General features: G+C 40.9%; 1 protein-coding gene across 1 annotated transcript; it reads left to right on the top strand.

The window, feature by feature from the left end:
- The first annotated feature begins 16735 nt into the window (after nucleotides 1–16735).
- On the top strand, nucleotides 16736–17263 carry LOC131400486 (ferritin light chain-like). The gene has a single exon (XM_058535211.1). The coding sequence runs from the start codon at nucleotides 16736–16738 to the stop codon at nucleotides 17261–17263; it is 528 nt and encodes a 175-aa protein (XP_058391194.1).
- Nucleotides 17264–17594: the final 331 nt, after the last annotated feature.

Genomic DNA, 17594 nt, shown 5'->3' with positions numbered 1-17594 from the left:
TAATCCATCACATCAACAGAATAAAAAAGGAAAAATCACATGATTATATCAATAGATACTGAAAAAGCATTTGACAAAATCCAACACCCATTTATGATAAAAACTGTCAGTAAACTAGGAATAGAGGGGAACTTGCTCAACTTGATAAAGTCTATGTACAGAAAATCTACAGCAAACGTTATACTTAATGGTGAGAAACTCAAAGCTTTCCTCCTAAGATCAGGTACAAGGCAAGGATGTTCTCTCTTTCAACATCATACTGGAAATTCTAGCTATGCAATAACACAAGAAAGTGAAATGAAAGGTATACAGATTGAGAAGGAAAAGTAAAACTGTCTTTGTTCACAGATGACATGATCATCTATGTAGAAAATCCAAAAGAATCAACAAAGAAACTCCTGGAACTAATAAGCAATTATAGCAAGGTTGCAGGATAAAAGGTTAATATACAAAAGTCAATCACCCTCCTATATAGCAGCAATGAACAAGTGGAATTTGAAATTAAAAACACAATACCATTTACATTAGCACCCCCAAAAATGAAATATGTATAAGTCTAACAATATATGTATATGATCTATATGAGGAGAACTACAAAACTCTGATAAATGAAATTTAAGGAGAACTAAATAAATGGAGTGATATTCCATGTTCATGGATATGAAGATTCAATATTGTCCTTCCCAACTTGATCTATAGATTCAACGCAATCCTAATCAAAATCCCAGCAAGTTATTTCATGGATATTGACAAACTGATTCTAAAGTTTATATGGAGAGGCAAAAGAACCAGTATATCCAACACAATATTAAAGTAGAACAAAGTTGGAAGACTGAGGCTACTCAACTTCAAGACTTACTATAGAGCTACAGTAATCAAGACAGTGTGGTATTGGCTTAAAAATAGACAAATAGATCAATGGAACAGAATAGAGAGCTCAGAAATAGACCCCCCATACATATAGTCAATTGATCTTTGACAAAGGAGCATAGGCAATACAATGAAGCAGAGATAGTCTATTTAACAAATGGTGCTGGAACAACTAGACATGCACATGCAAAAAAAAAAAGAATCTAAACACAGACTTTACACTTGTCACAAAAGTCAACTCAAAATTGATCACAGACCTACATGTAAAACACAAAACTATAAATCTCCTAGAAGATAACATAGGAGAAAACCTAGATGACCTTGGGTATGGTGATGCTTTTTTAGATACAACACCCAAGACATGATCCTTGAAAGAAATAATTGATAAGGTGGACTTCATTAAAATTAAAAAACTTCTGTTCTGTGAGAAACAATATGAAGAGAATTAGAAGACAAGCCACAGACTGGGAGAAAATATTTGCAAATGACACATCTGATAAAGGACTATTATCCAAAATATACAAAGAACTCTTAAAACTTAACAATAACAAACATCCCAATTGAAAAATGGGCCAAAGACGTTAACAGACACCTCACCAAAGAAGATATACAGATGGCAAATAAGCATATGAAAAGATGCTCCACATCATATGTCATCAGGGAAATGCAAATTAAAACAACAGTAAGCTACCACTACACACCTATTAGAATGGCCAAAATTGGAACACTGACAACACCAAATACTGGTGAGGGTGTGGAGCAAGAAGAACTCGCATACATTGCTGGTGAGAATGCAAAATGTTTCAGCCACTTTGGAAGACAGTTTGGCAGTTTCTTACAAAACTAGGCATATTCTTACCATATGATCCAGCAATTGTGCTCCTGAGTATTTATCCAAAGGAGTTGAAAACTTATATGGATGCACGTGAATGTTTATAGAAGCTTTATTCATAATTGCCCAAACTTGGAAGCAACCAAAATGTCCTTCATTAGGTTAATGGATAAATAAAATGTGGTATATCCAAACAACAGAATATTATTCAGCACTAAAAATAAATGAGCTGTCAAGACATGGAGGAACTTTAAATGCATATTACTAAGTGAAAGAAGCCAATCTGAAAAGACTACCAACTGTATGATTCCAACTATATGACATTCTAGAAAAGGCAAAACTATGAAGACAGTAAAAAGATCAGTGGTTGCTGGGGCAGTGGGGGGTGGGGAAGATGAATAGGGAGAACATAGGATTTTTAGGGTAGTAAAAATACTCTGTATGATAGTATAATGATGGGTATGTCATTACACATTTGTCCAAACCCACTGAATATACAACATTAAGAGTGAACTCTTAGGTAAACTATGGGCTTTGGGTGATTATGATGTATTAATATATGTTCATCCTTGGTAAAAAAAAAATGTACTATTCTGGTGAGTGATGTTGTTAATGGGGAAGGCTATGCATGTATAGGGGCAGAGGGTATATGAGCAATCTCTGTAACTTTCTCTCAATTTTATTATAAACCTAAAACTGCTCTAATAAAATAAGGTCCTTTTCTTTTTAAAAAAAAAAGGTCTACTGGCAATAAATTCTCTTAGTTTTCCTTTATCTGATAATGCCTTTGTTTTACCCTCATTACTGAAGGATTGCATTGACAGTTCTTTTCCAGTACTTTAAAAAAATGTTGCTCCACTTCCTTCTGGCCTCCACGGTATCTGATGAGATTTTGCTGACATTCAAGTTGTTATTCTCCTATAAGTAATGTGTTGTTTTCTTTGGCTGCTCTCAAGACTTTTTCTTTGTATTCGGTTTTTAGCAGTTGGATTATGATGTGTCTGGGCATGGATTTCTTTGAGTTTATAATATTTAAGATTCATTGAACTTCTTAAATCTATAGTTTTATGTCTTTTGCCAAATTTGGGAACTTTTTAGCCATTATTTCCTCAAATATTTTTTCAACTGCATTCTCTTTCTCATCTCCTTCTGGGACTCCACTGACACAAGTGTTAAACCTTTAGTATTGTCCTATGGGTCCCTGAGGCTATGTTCACTATTTTTTTCAATATTTTTTCTCCCTGTTGTTTGGATTAGATAATTTATATTGATCTACCAATAAATTCACTATTTCCTCTATTATCTTCATTTTCCTACTGAGCCCATCTTGCAAATTTTTTTTATTTTGATTATTGTATTTTTCAGCTCAAAATTTCCATTTGATTCCTCTTTATATATTCTATTTCTCTGCTGAGACTTTTTATCTTTCCACTCATTTCAAGAGTGTTCTTTACTTCTTGGAACATTTTAATAACAGTTGCTTTAAAGTTTTTGTCTGATAATCTTAACTAATGTGTCATCTTGGCATTGGTGTCTGTTGGTTGTCTTTTCCCATGTGAGTTGAGATTTTTCCTAGTTCTCTGTATGCTGAATAATTTTAGATTTTATCCTGTATATTTTGGGAGACTTGGGTATGAGATTCTGAGTCTTGTTTAAATCCTATGGAGAATGTTGATATTTTTTAACAAGCAATCAATTTGAGTTCAGGCTGTACATTCCAGCCAGTCTTCTGTGGGTTGTGGTTCCAATGTCAGTTCAGTTTCAAAGCCTTTGCAGTGCTATTCAGATCTGTCTCATGTGTGTGCCACCCAGGGGCCAGTCTAGGACCTGGGCAGTGGTCTATCCCATAATTCAGTTGTCAAAACCTTTGTCATATTGTTTAGGGTCAGATCCACATATGCACAGCTAGGGAGTGAGCCTAGGTGTTCATAAACAATTTTATGGGGTTTTCCCAAGCTCTAACCCTCTTCAATATTTCCCCATTACTTTTTCTTCCCTGGGGCTCACCTTTCAATCTCTGACTCCAGAAAGATGGGGCTTTAGCTACTATGCTGTGCTGTATACTTCCCACAGTTGTACCCATGTCTAGGACCAAGCAGCAGGAGGGAAGAGAGAAAAACAGCAATGAGAGTTCACCACATCCTCGGGACACAGCTCTTCTGATCAGACATAACGGTTCCCCCTCCCTCTGAGCTTTAGGCACATGCTGGCCTCCACTGCTACTGCTGCTCCTGCTACTGCAAGATTTCCTGGAGTGCAAGAGAACAGAGAAAGAGAAAAAAAAAAAGAAACCTGGGAGATTTCCCCCACTCTCTCTAAGCGTCAGGAGATCTCTTTCCTCCCCCTCCAGACAGAACTGGAGGGCTTCTCCTGGAGCTCTCTTTGTCCGTGCTCGAGTTCTCATGGCTAGGTTTGGGCTGTCTTGAGTCTAGGCCAGGGATAGCAGAGGAAAAATAAACAATAAACTCACCACCAGTTTAGTAGTATTTTGGATTCTGGTCTGTGTTCTTAATCTGCATGCTACTGTTTACTTTTCAGAGTCCTCAAATAGCTGCTCTCTGCATTCTCTCCAGGTTTTATAGCTGCATTGAATGGGATAAACAGGGTGTAGTTACCTCATTTTACTTAGAACCAGAACCTCTTATTTCTTTTTTATCTTTCTACAAATATATCTCTGTATTTATTCACAGAATCTCTTTTGTTATTTTTACAATTTTTTCCCTTGGAAAAGCCTCCTCAACTGCTGAGTAACAATATTACCTTAGGTAGAGTAACCCAGAAGCAGAGAATGAGACAAGGATTCTTACTGAGGGAGTGTTCTCAGGAGAAAACTCGAAGGAAGGAAATGAAGGAAACAGGAAAGGCAGGAGAAGAAGCTAAGCAAAGGGGTGTTTTCAGTAGAAGTCTAGCATCAGCTTGATTCCACAGAGAGCTCTAGAGCAAAGATGGCACCATAGAGTTGTCTCCCTTGAGGCAAAGGAGTTGGTCTTTTGCTCTTTCATACCAATCAGTCATTGGCTGTGTTAGTGGGTATATAACCTCTTGGGCATCTCTGGATAAGGTGGCTCCCGTCAGCTGAGAACAATTTTCCAGAGAGGCGTGCAGCTGTGAGCTGTTAGCAGGCAACACTCACAGCTGCTAAATAGAAAATAAATAGAGCTGATCTTGGTTCTGGGTAAGATGGAGTCAGCAGCTGGAGGATGGGTGCACTAGACTGGTAAAGAAGCTCTGGGTGGGGCATCCACACCATCATTATGATAATTAATCACACATTTCAGTGGTGATAGTCACTGAATGACACCATTTCCTTCCAAAACACAGAGAACCACTAACTAGTGGTGGCATTGTAGGAGCCATGCCTAAGCTGAAATAATTAGCCTCTAGGGCAGTTGTTCTCAACATTGAGTGTGCATGAGAATCACTTGGGGAACTTGTTAAAGATGCAGATTCCAACACCGATTCAGAGATTATTATTCCGTAGATCTGCGACGGGAACTGCATTTTAACAAGGACCTCCTTGATTCACTTTGAGATTATGTAAGTGGTCATACAACCCAACCTACTTCAATGATGGCAAACATTACTCTGTTTTAATTTTGTCTCCCTCAATAAATCTGAAGCTCCTGTGGTCAGATGTTAAACTGCAGTAGTTTCCCCTATAGTGATGTTCACAACCATAATTTTTTTTTACTGAATGTTTTTAAAAAGCCCTTAACAATGCACTGTTCCAGTGATCCAAGTAACTAGGAGTTACTTGGGGGGGGTGCAAAATGAGGTGGTTTTGCACAAAAGCAAAATCTCAGAGCATGAGCCACAGGAGTTGTAGAATCCTAGGAGGCAATAGAAGCAGCTAGCCCCATCAGCAGTGAATCATAACTTTTTAAAAATAATCTTCAAATAGTCCAAGAGTATCAGAGACTGACCGACACAAAATGCCCATCTCTGCCAAGTGCCCAGCACCACGAATCAAAACATCTGGTTGGGATGGGCCTGGGAGAGTAGCATCTGTTTTTACAGCTGTAATTGTTCATACAGATTGGGGTCAGCATCAATCATATCATCTTTCACTATAAAGGACAGAATATTGGTCAGTACTTGTGTCTGCCTAACAATACCAGCTCTACTTTGGATACCTAGACAGTCTAAGACCAGAAATGAAACAATATTTCCTAAGGGACATAATAAAACAAAAACTAATATGAGAAACCAGTAGACTATCAAGTGTTCTTTTAATTCCTTTGTAAGAATTAGGCTGCATGCTGTGAGAGGTAAGGATTTACTAAGAAGATCTGCTTAATAAGATAAAGTATCTTCCCACAGAAAATCTTAAAAAATAAGTGGTTATGCTCTCCTGCATTTTTGTCCTTTATGATTTTATTAGCTTATCAAACACACAGTACTGCACACTTAAATAGGGTGGTTATTCTATCTATTCTTGAAGATCAAATGAAAGCTATGAGGTTTGTTGAGTTGTAGTTTAGGAAATCTGACATGTAAGGAAGCATGTTAAAATTTTATGGGCCATTAAAAGTATATATATTTTAATGATTACTCAGATCAAAATGTCATTTATGGTCATAACAAATAAGTGGTTTGGGATTTGTTATTCCCAAAGAGAGTATTGTTGAGGCTGACTCTTACCCAAGGGCATGTTTATAAATACATCAGCTTCACAAAATGGGTGAAGCGCCTAGTTGTTTATATTCCCTTAATGACTGACTCTTTGTCTGCTTCTGACATATAGTTAAATGAGCTTGTTGTTTGCTGGTAAATCCTCCTAGGACTCAGGAGGTCAAAGTAAAGAATCAGTGTTCTGTGGCAACCGATGATCATCTGTCTCACTTCCTTGAGGAAAGAGAATCCCTGAGCTGAGACAATGAACAGTAGGCAAGAAATTGATCACTGGCATTAGGGAAGATCATTTTTCTGGCTTCATTTATGCACTTGTGTAAGCAGGCAGGCTAGACTAGTCATGCCTCTGAGAAGAGGTAAGAAATGATTGGGGATGAGTTAGAGAACTGGCCAGGGAACTGTAATCCTGGGAGGCCATTTTGTCTCCTGGGTTTAATAGTTTCTGGAGGAATCCAGAGACCGTGACAATGAGTGTGAGTGAATTGGACTAGACCTTGTGTTGTAGGGTTTCTGGGAAGCTGACTCTGAGATAGAGCATAGGAGGCAGGATGCTTATTAGGGTGTGCCCTTGGGATCAACACCTGAGGGAAGGAGGGGAAGGAAGCAGGAGCGGGCAAAGGGGCCGGTGATGCAGGCCCAACAACAGCTTCAGCCAACCCACAGGGAGCTCTGGAGTGACAATGGCCCATCAGAGTTGTCCTCAGTTGGGCCAAAATGGCTGGGAGTTTATATTCCTGCATTGATCTGTCATTGGATATGGATGGCCTCAGAAGGTCATCAAGGAAACTGCCTTTTGGTCAAGGTGGCTCTCTGCAGCTGAGACAATCTCTGAAGGGGCTGAGAGCTGAGGGTCGTCTACCACCAGGACTCCTAGCAGCTGGGACAACAAGAACTTCACTGAAGAGGGATCTGGGCAGTGCATGAAAGTGGCCACCACACCTGGTCAAATTTGGGCTGTGGCTTATCTGAGTGATTACACTAGGTAATGGGAACCCAAAAAAACTGCAAAGCTAGCTGTCAAAGGCAAGTCATGCCACCTGAATTTTGTTGCTTCTGCCTCTAAGAATCATTTTATTTTGAGATCTGACAGGGAGGGGTAGAAGTGAAGAGTTCTGGATCTGGCCCTAAGTCTGTCTACAGGGGTGAGGCAAGCTAGAGTGGAGTCAAGGGTAGAAGTGACACGGGCTGGAGCTGTCCATGGAGCATCAGAATGGTGAGTGGGTATGACATCCAAGGCCTTCAGCAAGGGTCAAGCAGTCAATATAGGGCATCCAAAATGAAACAAATGTCAGGTGGGGGTAATATTTGGAAGTCTATGCAGTCTGTTGGGATGTAGGAGAAGGCAAGGCACTAGGACAAAAATTATAACAACCCTTTATTAAGTGCTTGTGTGGATCAGGAAGCCTGCTAAACACTTTACACACATCATTTCATTTCATGCTTACAACTCTGTGTGGTAGGCATTATTATCTCCATTTTTTATGGGCAAAGAAACCAATTCAGAGAGGAACATACTCAAAATTATACAGCTGGTAAGTAAGTGGCAGAGATTATGGAGACAGACTGCCCGGGTTCAAATTCTGGCTCTTACTAGATGTGTGACCTGGGTAAAATTACTTAACCTCTCTGTTGCTCAGTATCTTCATCTTTAAAATGGGAATAATAATAATAATACCTACCTCTTACTGCTTTTATGAGCATTAAATGTATTAATATCATTAAAGTACCAAGAGAAATGCCTAACACAGCTTAAGAGCTATGTAATCGTTTGTGAATTAAGTGAATAGGTCAACCTAACTCCAAAGCCTGTGTTCTTGACTATTATGCTACCCTGGCAGGACTCGGATTCTTGGGATGTGTAGGGAGAGAGCTAGGCAGCCTAAGTGCTAGGAAGTAACTAAGATATTAGGCAACTAATCATTCATTCATTCACTTATTCACAAATATTTACTGAGCACCTCTATATATGTGCTAGGCATTTTTCTAGGTAGTAGAGATAAAGCAATGAACAAAACAGCTCAAGTCCCAGCCGTCATAGACCCTCTATTCTAGTGGGGAGACAGGCAATAAAGTAAATAAATGATAAATATATAAATAATGTCAGGTAGTGGTAAGAGTTATGAAGAAAATGAGAGCAGGGTAAGGGCACATGGAGCTGTGGGGGTGGGACTGTTGAGAAGGGTGAGAGTGTGTTCTTTTAGAAAATGAGATCAGGAAGGGCCTTTCTGCTGAGTTGACCTTTGAACAGAGATCTGAATGAAGTGGGGGAAGGAGTCTGGCAGTAATCTGGAAAACAAGCCCAAGCAGAGAAAATAGCAAGAAAAGCAAGCCCCTGAGAGATGTCCTGAGTTGGGAGATGTGGGTTGCCCTTAGGAGATGAGATCTTGAGTGGGGCAGTTTTCTTCAACGGAGGCAATCACCAAAGTGGGCTGACAGCTGAAGGCCTTTCCAACAGCACTCCTGACAGCTGGGGGAATAAGTGTTTCTTTCCTGGATGGCCATCTGGGTGGCACATCCCCGCTTCCACCGCCCTGTACGTGCTTCAGTTGCTTGTTCTACTATTTGGCTTACTTGTGGAAAAACATATCATTGCCACCAACTAATATATGATAAATATTTTGAAAATTTCATCAAAGTTCTTGTACAAAAGTCCAAAGGTTGAAATGTTACTTTGGATGTAAGTAGCTAGAAATACAATGTAAATATTGGAACACTGATTCCTGAATAACACAGAGGGAAGGAGCAAAAGACTAAATCTGAAAGTTCTTTGGAAGGGAGTTCTTGGCAGATGGGTGATTTTAAAATGTGATACCATGGATTCTTTTGCAACTTGATAACATATCAGCACTGCCCACATACTCTAGAAACTATGTGAATGAAGAAGGCTGTCATTAGAGCTGGAAATTGCTTTGTGATTTTGGCAATGGATTGCTCTTAGGCCAGGTTCGGATTTCCCAGTTTCTGAATTCTAACCAGTAATTGCCATTACAGTGTGTTTGGGAGATGGTTACTGGAGATTGTGGCAAGAAGATAGAATTCTCTGCCTTTTAAGGCATCTTAATCATGATTTTGGCAGCATAGGAGCCTTCAACTTAGTAAACTGAGCCGCCATTTCCATAGCAGAGAAATAAGCTACTGTTTGACCCAGAGAGGGAGCTTTCGGCTGTTGTTTGTTGACCTGAGCCAAGGGAAACAAGATGACAGATTGGACAAGCAGCACACCATGCAATTTATGCCCTTCACGGACTGTCAAACATTAATTTAATTTAATTTTAATCATTACCATCTGGTGCTTATATAGAGAGTCAGGCCCAGATAGATATTTCCTTATCTTGAACTGGTGAACAGTGCTGTGTTTTGGCCTGCAGCCATGTCCATACACCCTGAGGAGCGGGTAGGGGGACCGTGGGAGGGGAGAGTTGTACTGATGCCAGATATGCAGCCATCACCAGCCCCAGAAGTTGTAAATGGAACCTGTTGTTGGTGCTGGTCCCACCATGGGTCAGTGGCCCTTTCTCCTGCATCACTCATGGAGGCATAAACGCTGAGTCATGTCTTTGTATTCCTGGACATTGGCAAAGAGGACTGGCTGGGGATGATGTCTGGGTGAACTGGGGCATCTGACTCTGTGGCTTAAACCTCTTGAGCAGCTAAAGTGACCAGAAGCCACATTTAATCTGTTCATCAGGTAACTATTAAGCATTGAGAATGGGGATAAGGACTGGGATCAAATGACCTTTGAGGTTTCATCACCCCTGAGTATCTGTGATTCTTTGTGTTGATCACAGTGCCAGCCCCAGCATGGAATAAAAAGGAAGTATAAGGCAGCATCCCTGCCCTATGAGCCAACTTAATCCCAGGACGGATTCTCCTTTCTTCCCAGTCCCCGGACTGAACCTCAGGTTATTGGTGGCTGGTAGGGGGTAGGAATGCCAATGAAGTCCCAAGGGAGTAGGGGAAGGGGCATGGAGAGAGAAGCCCTTCATTTTCATGAATTTTAATTTCTTAATTGCTAAGTAGCTTGGTACCCACCAGGCTCGAGGATGCCATTCATTAAGCCAGCTCTGGCTTCAGGAGACAAACATTGAGCCCTGTTCATTGCTTTGCGGACCAAGATCATATGACCTACTTGAGAGAAGAGAGCGAGTTTTCCCATTTTCTTTGAAAATAGACACAAGTCTTTTTGCTGATTTTTCTGCAGTAATTTTAAATACATGCTCATTGCCCCAAAATTCAGATAATATAGAAAAGTCAAAAGTAACAAATTGGTCACCCAAAGATACAGACCACTGTTAACATTTTGGTATATGTCTTTGCACACACATGCACCCACACATATATATTTACAAAAATGGGGTCATGTTATAGGTGATGAAGAGCAAAATCTCTTGCTGGGTGATTCTTTTCTCCAGCCAGATGTCAGCATGACCAGAAGGAACATTCAGGGCCTTCAAGCAGGGAAGGGAGAGTGGCATTGCAAAAGTTGCCACTTCAAATTTCAAGGCTGGATGTTCTTTCCAGCTCAAGCTGTGTCCGTCCAACCCACCTCTTGGCAGCCACTAAGGGCAGAGTTGCCAGGCATTCTAAAATATGAGGCCACCTCTATTTAGAATGTGAATCTTATTTCTTTCTATGAAACATTACATTTTTCCTTTTAAAAAGTAACAGAAAGCACTTTTCATCATGGAGGGCTAAAGAGCAAGTGCAGGTTGGCAGAAACATTTGCAAGAGTTAAAATGGAGCATGGTAAATAAAGAGAAAATTATTTTCTGCCTTCTTTTCCTGACTAGACAGATTTTTTTCTTTATGTCAAAAGAGAACACTATTCCACACAGGATGCATTTTGATCCACAAGCATCAAAATTCAAAGGCTGTGATCTCCAAGTGTATTTTGTCCCAGGTAAGGATGTGGTTGAAGCTGTCTCCTTGGAGGGACTCCACTTCTGGAGAGTGACCAGGGAGTAGAGGCCCAAAGAGCCACACCATGTGAGGAGTGGTTGGGGAAGCCAGGCTCATTTCAGTGAAGAAGGGGAGTCTTAGATCTGTGGGAAGGTGGGCTAGACTTATATTCTTCTGGAAGTTAGAACCAGAATGAAAGGACCAAACTTATTATGAGGCAGAGAGCTGATACGTGAGATTTGAGAAAATAGAGAAGGAAAAAGAGTGAATGCAACTAATATTTATTTAGCACCTACTATGTGTCAGAAGTTGTACTACATTCCTTATGTTATTTAATCTTCACAGTAATCTTCAGAAGTAAATAATATTATTTGTATTTTATAGCTAAAGAGAGTAAGACTCACAGAGGTTAAGTAACTTGCCCAAAGTTACACAGCCATTAAGTGGAAGAGTCAGGTTCAAACTCAGGTCTGCTTGGTTCCCAAGTGGCTTTCTTTCCCCACATCACACTCTCTGAAAATGCAATGGGTAGCCCTCATGAGCTAATGTGTTCCTGGTAACCCGGGTGTATTCAAGCCAAGACTAGATGATTACTTGTCAGAGATGTTCTTAAGGGAATTCATGCATTTGTACAGAGCTGGAACACATAGTTTCTAAGAATCCTTACAACTGCGTGTTCTAACAAGGTCTCTCTAACTAAAACATGTCACTATTGCTTGTGTTCTAGGACACCTAGGTAATGATTAGAATTATGTTTTCGGCTAAGGCACCATCCTCAGAAAAAGCACCTGAAGGTATATTCCCATGAATGTTTCCTTGGAGGACCAACTCCAGCACACATTGTTGGTGCCCTATCTATATCCTCTCAGCACTCACCATTCCCATACATGCCCATGGGGTCCTGCCACAAGCACCAAAACTCTCTGCCTGAGGGGGCTTTCTTTTAGTTCTCAAAGGGTAGGCCAGAAGTGCCAGAAAGTTAACATCCTTTGGAGCAGTCCTCAGCTAATGACAGATGGGATTTAAACATAAATGTTCGAGCTTCCTTGTCCTTGTTTAGGATAACCCTGAGGCATACCTCATATAGTCTCCCAGAGTTTCCCAGTAGGATTGCGTCCTAGTTGCCTGTAGGGGTAACCTGGTCTTTAACATACCCTTTATTGGTTTTCGTCCTCTTCTTTGTCTCATTTACCCTCAGGCCTACTGGTTCTTTCAGGGATCACCTCTTAAATAAACTAATTGTACTCAAATCCTATCTCAGGGTCTGCTTTTGGGAGAACCCAAACTAAGACGCCAACATTATTTTACCCATTAGCACAGGGTTTCTCAACCTCAGCACTATTGACATTTTGGGCTGGAGGATTCTTTGTAAAGTCAAGGAGGGGCACTGTCCTGTTCACTGTAGGATGTTTGATAGCATTCTTGGCCTCCACTCACTAGATGCCAGTAGTACCCTCCCCCTGTTATGACAACAAAAATGTCTCCAGGCATTTCCAAATGTCTTCTGGGGGACAAAATCAGCCCTAGTTGAGAACCACTGCCTGTTTGAGGTGCTGTGGGAAGCACAGGAAGGGTAGGTTTTGCAAGGCAGACCTGTTGGGGTGGGCTGTGGACAAGCTTCTCAGTGAGCCCTAGAGTTTAGTGGAGGTCACAGGTGGAATGAGGAGGCTGTGTGTGTGAGTGTGTGTGTGTGTGTGTGTGTGTGTGTGTGTGTTGGGAAAGAAAAATGATGAACCAACTCTTTCTGTTTCATAACTGTGCCTGGTGCCAGGCTGTCCCTTGTCCAAAGTAGTTGATGAGCTCAGAATTAAATTGTACCCCTTACAGTTCCTTTTAGAAAAATGACAAGCACACAGAGACTATTTTGATGTTTGTGTAACATCATATTCAGGTGAGTTCAGTTTGGATGACAGGTCCTTAAGCAGCCATTTCACAGCCTGTCAGTTTCTGGGTTGCTAGAGATGTTTTGAGTTTTAAGTATTTGTGTGCAGCTATTAAAAAAATCAATATTGTATGTGGTTCGAATATGGGGGATGCGGTCAAAGTAGAGGGTCCGATAAAAGATGCAAATGCTTTCTTAGGTGGAGATTTGGGTCTGATTTGGCCTGGTATATGTGCAAATGAGACCCCTGAAGAGAGTTACAGATTTTCAGGGCTGGTAAAGGAGATTGCAGATGTAATCCAATCCAAAACCCCTCTATTCTCTGTAAATAGAAGTAGCAAAGAGGTATAAATATAGGTTAACACCTATGATAAAGTCTTCGTTTTATCCACTGAATTGCTAGTAGGAAGGTACTAATTGGGATTTCTCCTTTCCACTGTACTCCAATACCTTCCAAGATCAAGTAGGGAAGCAAGGTGGTGGTGGATACTGTACATGCCCTGCACAAATCCTATCAGATCCCTTTTACCAGTGTGGTGTGCTCAGCACCTAGTTTCAGTGTGCTTTTCTGCTAATGACTAGCACCTGAGACCTCCTTTGGCTTTTCCTTGGGCTACTGGAGTTGCCTCACCTGTACACAGAACCTGGGAATTTATATCTCCCTGGGGAGGCCCATGGCCAATGGGCAGGAATATGAAAGTCCAGTTCCGATGCCTCATGTTGAAATAAACTCTAGGTGTAATTTACACTCCAGAGCTACACCTTGGGATGATTATGAAGCTGAGACTTTTCCTGAAATCGCAACCTTGTTTCTTGGCTTCCTCTCTTTCTCTGTGCTGCTTTCCCCACTCTCTTTTCGTCTTCCCTGGGAGCACTTTCCCAATAAATCACTTGCACAGGAATCCTCATCTTGGGGTCTGCTTCTGGGGAATCTGACCCAAGACATAAGCATTTCAAAGTCTACATTTGAGTGAGAGAGGAGATGAATTCTGCCATTCACGTGAGATGTTCTGTAATCTTACCCCCTCCTATAAGGTAGGCATTCATTAGATGTTTCTTGCTATAGTGGATGATGATCTTGGGCTGGAGAACTGAGAAAACAAATAGACCTCTGCCACCTATGCACTGTTCCTTCTGCCTCCACAGCCCACAGGGCCACAAAGGACCTCAGGAGGTGTTGTTGAATCTCACTTAGCCAAGGGAAGTAAGAGAAGCTGGCTTTGCTCATGTTTTAAATGAATTAGATCTTAGACACCCAAAGCTGTGCCTCTGCGCTTTCATACTTGAAAGGACATTGCCACAGAGGATAGTGATTCAGCAAAGCAGGCCTGCAGTGAGGAAACATGGATCAAAAACATATTGGGATATGTCTCTGATACTTACTAGGGTTTGAAAGGGTCTCCACAATTTTATTGCAAAACTGATTGGTGATACAGCACTATTTTTTGAGTGCTTTCTACTTGTTTGGCAGTGTTTTCTCATGCATTATATTATTTAATCCTTGTGGTATACTTGTGAGATATTAACATTCCCATTTTACAGGCAAGAAAGCTGAGGCTCAAAGACGTTATGCTACCCACCTAAGGTCACACTCATAGTAAGTGGCAAAGCTGGGATTTGAGCCCACATTGGTCTGATTCCGACAACTGTGTTCTTAACCACCCACCAGAGTACAGTTCCAACACTGGCTCTCTTCTCTCCAAGTGATTAGGGAAGTATTTGTCAACATTTGCACAAGGCAGAAAACTATCTCATCTGAGGTTTATATGGACATTTTTCTTTTCTAAGAAGACTAAGTAAATGTATAGGAAATTGAAATATGTTAAATGAGCCTGACATGCTGCAATACAGATAGTATGTTATATAGTGAAGTTTTCTCTAAGCTTAGCATTTTCTTATTACAAGGTCAATATGATGATTAATGGTTTATGCACAAGGTAAAAAATGATCATTTTCTTTGCAGTCATTTGGAAGGTATTGCATCTAGTATAATTTCTCTCCTATTTTGGTACATGCTAGGATTGTTCTTGGGTTTGAATTTTTGTTTTTCCCCCTCCTCTCCACTCCCAGCCTCTTTTTTTGCCCTAGAATCAATGCCAGAAAGGCTGCAGAACTACTCCTGTTTTACCCAATTAATTCCCTCCAGGATTGAAAAATGTGCTATTCCTGAATTCTAATAGTTTTTGCAAACCTCAAATGCAATATGAGAACACTTTTGGACGACAACCTCCTCCCATGAAAAAAAAATAACAATATAGCCTGTATTTAGCTTAAGCAGTGAAGGGAAACTGCAGATCTCTAAAATTTTTAAGATGTCAATTTTCAGCAACATAGAAAATAAAATTTGAAAGTAGCTGCAAAAGAATTTATTTTTATTTTCATTTAGAACTAGGTCCAAAGTTTAGAGCAAAATTCTCCTCTCTGGGGTTTCAAATATTGTTTACCATGAATAGAATATGCCTTCCTGTTTGAGAGAAAACACATGAAAGCGTCCTAATTGTGAAACAGCCCCAGGCAAGTGGTATTTAGGAAAATAAAATGCTAAGCATGGCATCACAAAGCTGGAAGAGACACTATGAGAACATCTAGTTCTGTCCTCATCTTCCAACTGAGAATGGCTAACTCATCCTGTATGGGTTATTTTTAATTTTGTAGGATTTATAAATCTACATTTTAATCTTTAGTGCTTATTCACATGACATGTTTCCGTTAACAGTGGAAAAGCTGGGTAATCACAAGAAGCCACCAGTACCTAACAAAACACTTGGCACATAAACAGTATTCAGTAGAACTTTTACTAGAAGGAATAAATGTATCAATGAATGAAAAAATGAAGGCTGAATAGCACAAAATTTATGGTGGGATTCTAACTGGTATGATTAATTAATAAAATGGAAACGAATTCTGCCCAAGTTCGCTGTCTTGCAAACTCTATCCATTTCACATTCCATAGTGTGGATTTTGTCCTTCCCAATGAATAAGGTGACTATGTAATGTATATTCCAAACAAGGACCCTTTTGAGCGTGAAAGGGGGAGCTACTTTTTAATTAATTTATTAGGGGGCACTATTAATAATTACACCAAGACAACAGGACTGCTCTGGGCAAGCTGGAACTAATATTCACCATTTCAATGAGGAATTAGGAGCAGGGAAAAATATATTTATATAGGCTCTAAAATAAGAAACAAGGGAGTTTTAAATCACAAGTGAAGATTGGAGGAGTTTCACTCAATACTTTCGACATTCTTATCTTGGACATTCTTACCTCATTTTGGAATTATAGTAAGAAGTGGGCAATATGACAGATAAAGACTCCTTTCCAATAATTAGAAATAATTATTAGAAAGAAATAATTAGAAAGAATAATTAGAAAGAAAGAAGAATTAAACTCTTATGAAGAGCTAGACTCTGATAGAAAGTGCGCCCTGGAGCCTCCCAGATTTGTCTCTACCTTCAACAGTGTTTGAAAGAAACATACCGGATACTACCAGCCCAGCCTGCCACCCTCTAACCCCGCCCCTTCAGTCACAACTTAGCCACCATTTCTCGGCTTTCCCCTGCTTCCGGCACCAGCTAACATGCCATATTTTGCGGTGAACTTCTCACTGCTGAGCAGCCATGGGCACCAGAATCCGCCAGACTTATGCTGCCAAGGTGGAGGCCGCCATCAACCGCCTAGTTAACCTGCATCTGCGGGCCCCCAACACCTACCTCTCTCTGGATTTTTATTTCGAAGGCGACGATGTGGCTGTGGAGGGTGTGGGCAACTTCTTCCGCGAGTTGGCTGAGGAGAAGCATGAGGGCGCCCAGCGTCTCTTGAAGTTTCAAAACCAGTGGAGCAGCTGTGCCCTCGTCCAGGACGGGCAGAAGCTGTCCCAAGATGAGTGGAGTGGCAGCGTGGATGCCATGGAAGCCGCCATAGTCTTGGAGAAAAACCTGAAGGAGGCCGTTTTCGATCTGCATGCTCTGGGTTCTGCCAACACAGACCCCCATCTCTGTGACTTTGTGAAGAGCCACTTCCTGGAGGAAGAGATGAAAGTCATCAAGAAGGTGGGTGACCACCTGACCAACCTCCGCAGGCTGGCCGGCCCCAAGGCCGCGCTGGGCGAATATCTCTTCCGAAGGCTCAACGACAAGCACAACTAGGAGGTTCTGGAGCCCAGCAGCCTTTGAACGACTCCTCTGCATTCCCCTGGCACGGAGATTTCTGCCTGAGCCTCCTTCTCCAGCCAGGAGGCAACTTTTTAACCACCCTGAAACCCTCGCCCAAGCCATGGGACCAAATGGAAAACAAAGAAAGATTCTTTTGCAGAGGCTGTGAGGGGAAAAAAAAATATGCAGAATAGCATGAAGGATTTGTAGTCTGTTTAATTCTCTAGATATTCTAGAGAAATTGTTCCTTACTTTTGTGAATCACCTGTGTACATTGAGAATCTGATAAGCTATGTTTTCTCTGTCAAGAAAAACACACATTCGT

The sequence above is a fragment of the Diceros bicornis genome, chromosome X (assembly GCF_020826845.1).
Source record: "Diceros bicornis minor isolate mBicDic1 chromosome X, mDicBic1.mat.cur, whole genome shotgun sequence".
In the NCBI taxonomy this organism is placed as follows: domain Eukaryota; kingdom Metazoa; phylum Chordata; class Mammalia; order Perissodactyla; family Rhinocerotidae; genus Diceros; species Diceros bicornis.
The sequence above is the reverse complement of the archived record's forward strand: the minus strand, read 5'-3'. Positions and strand labels throughout refer to the sequence as shown.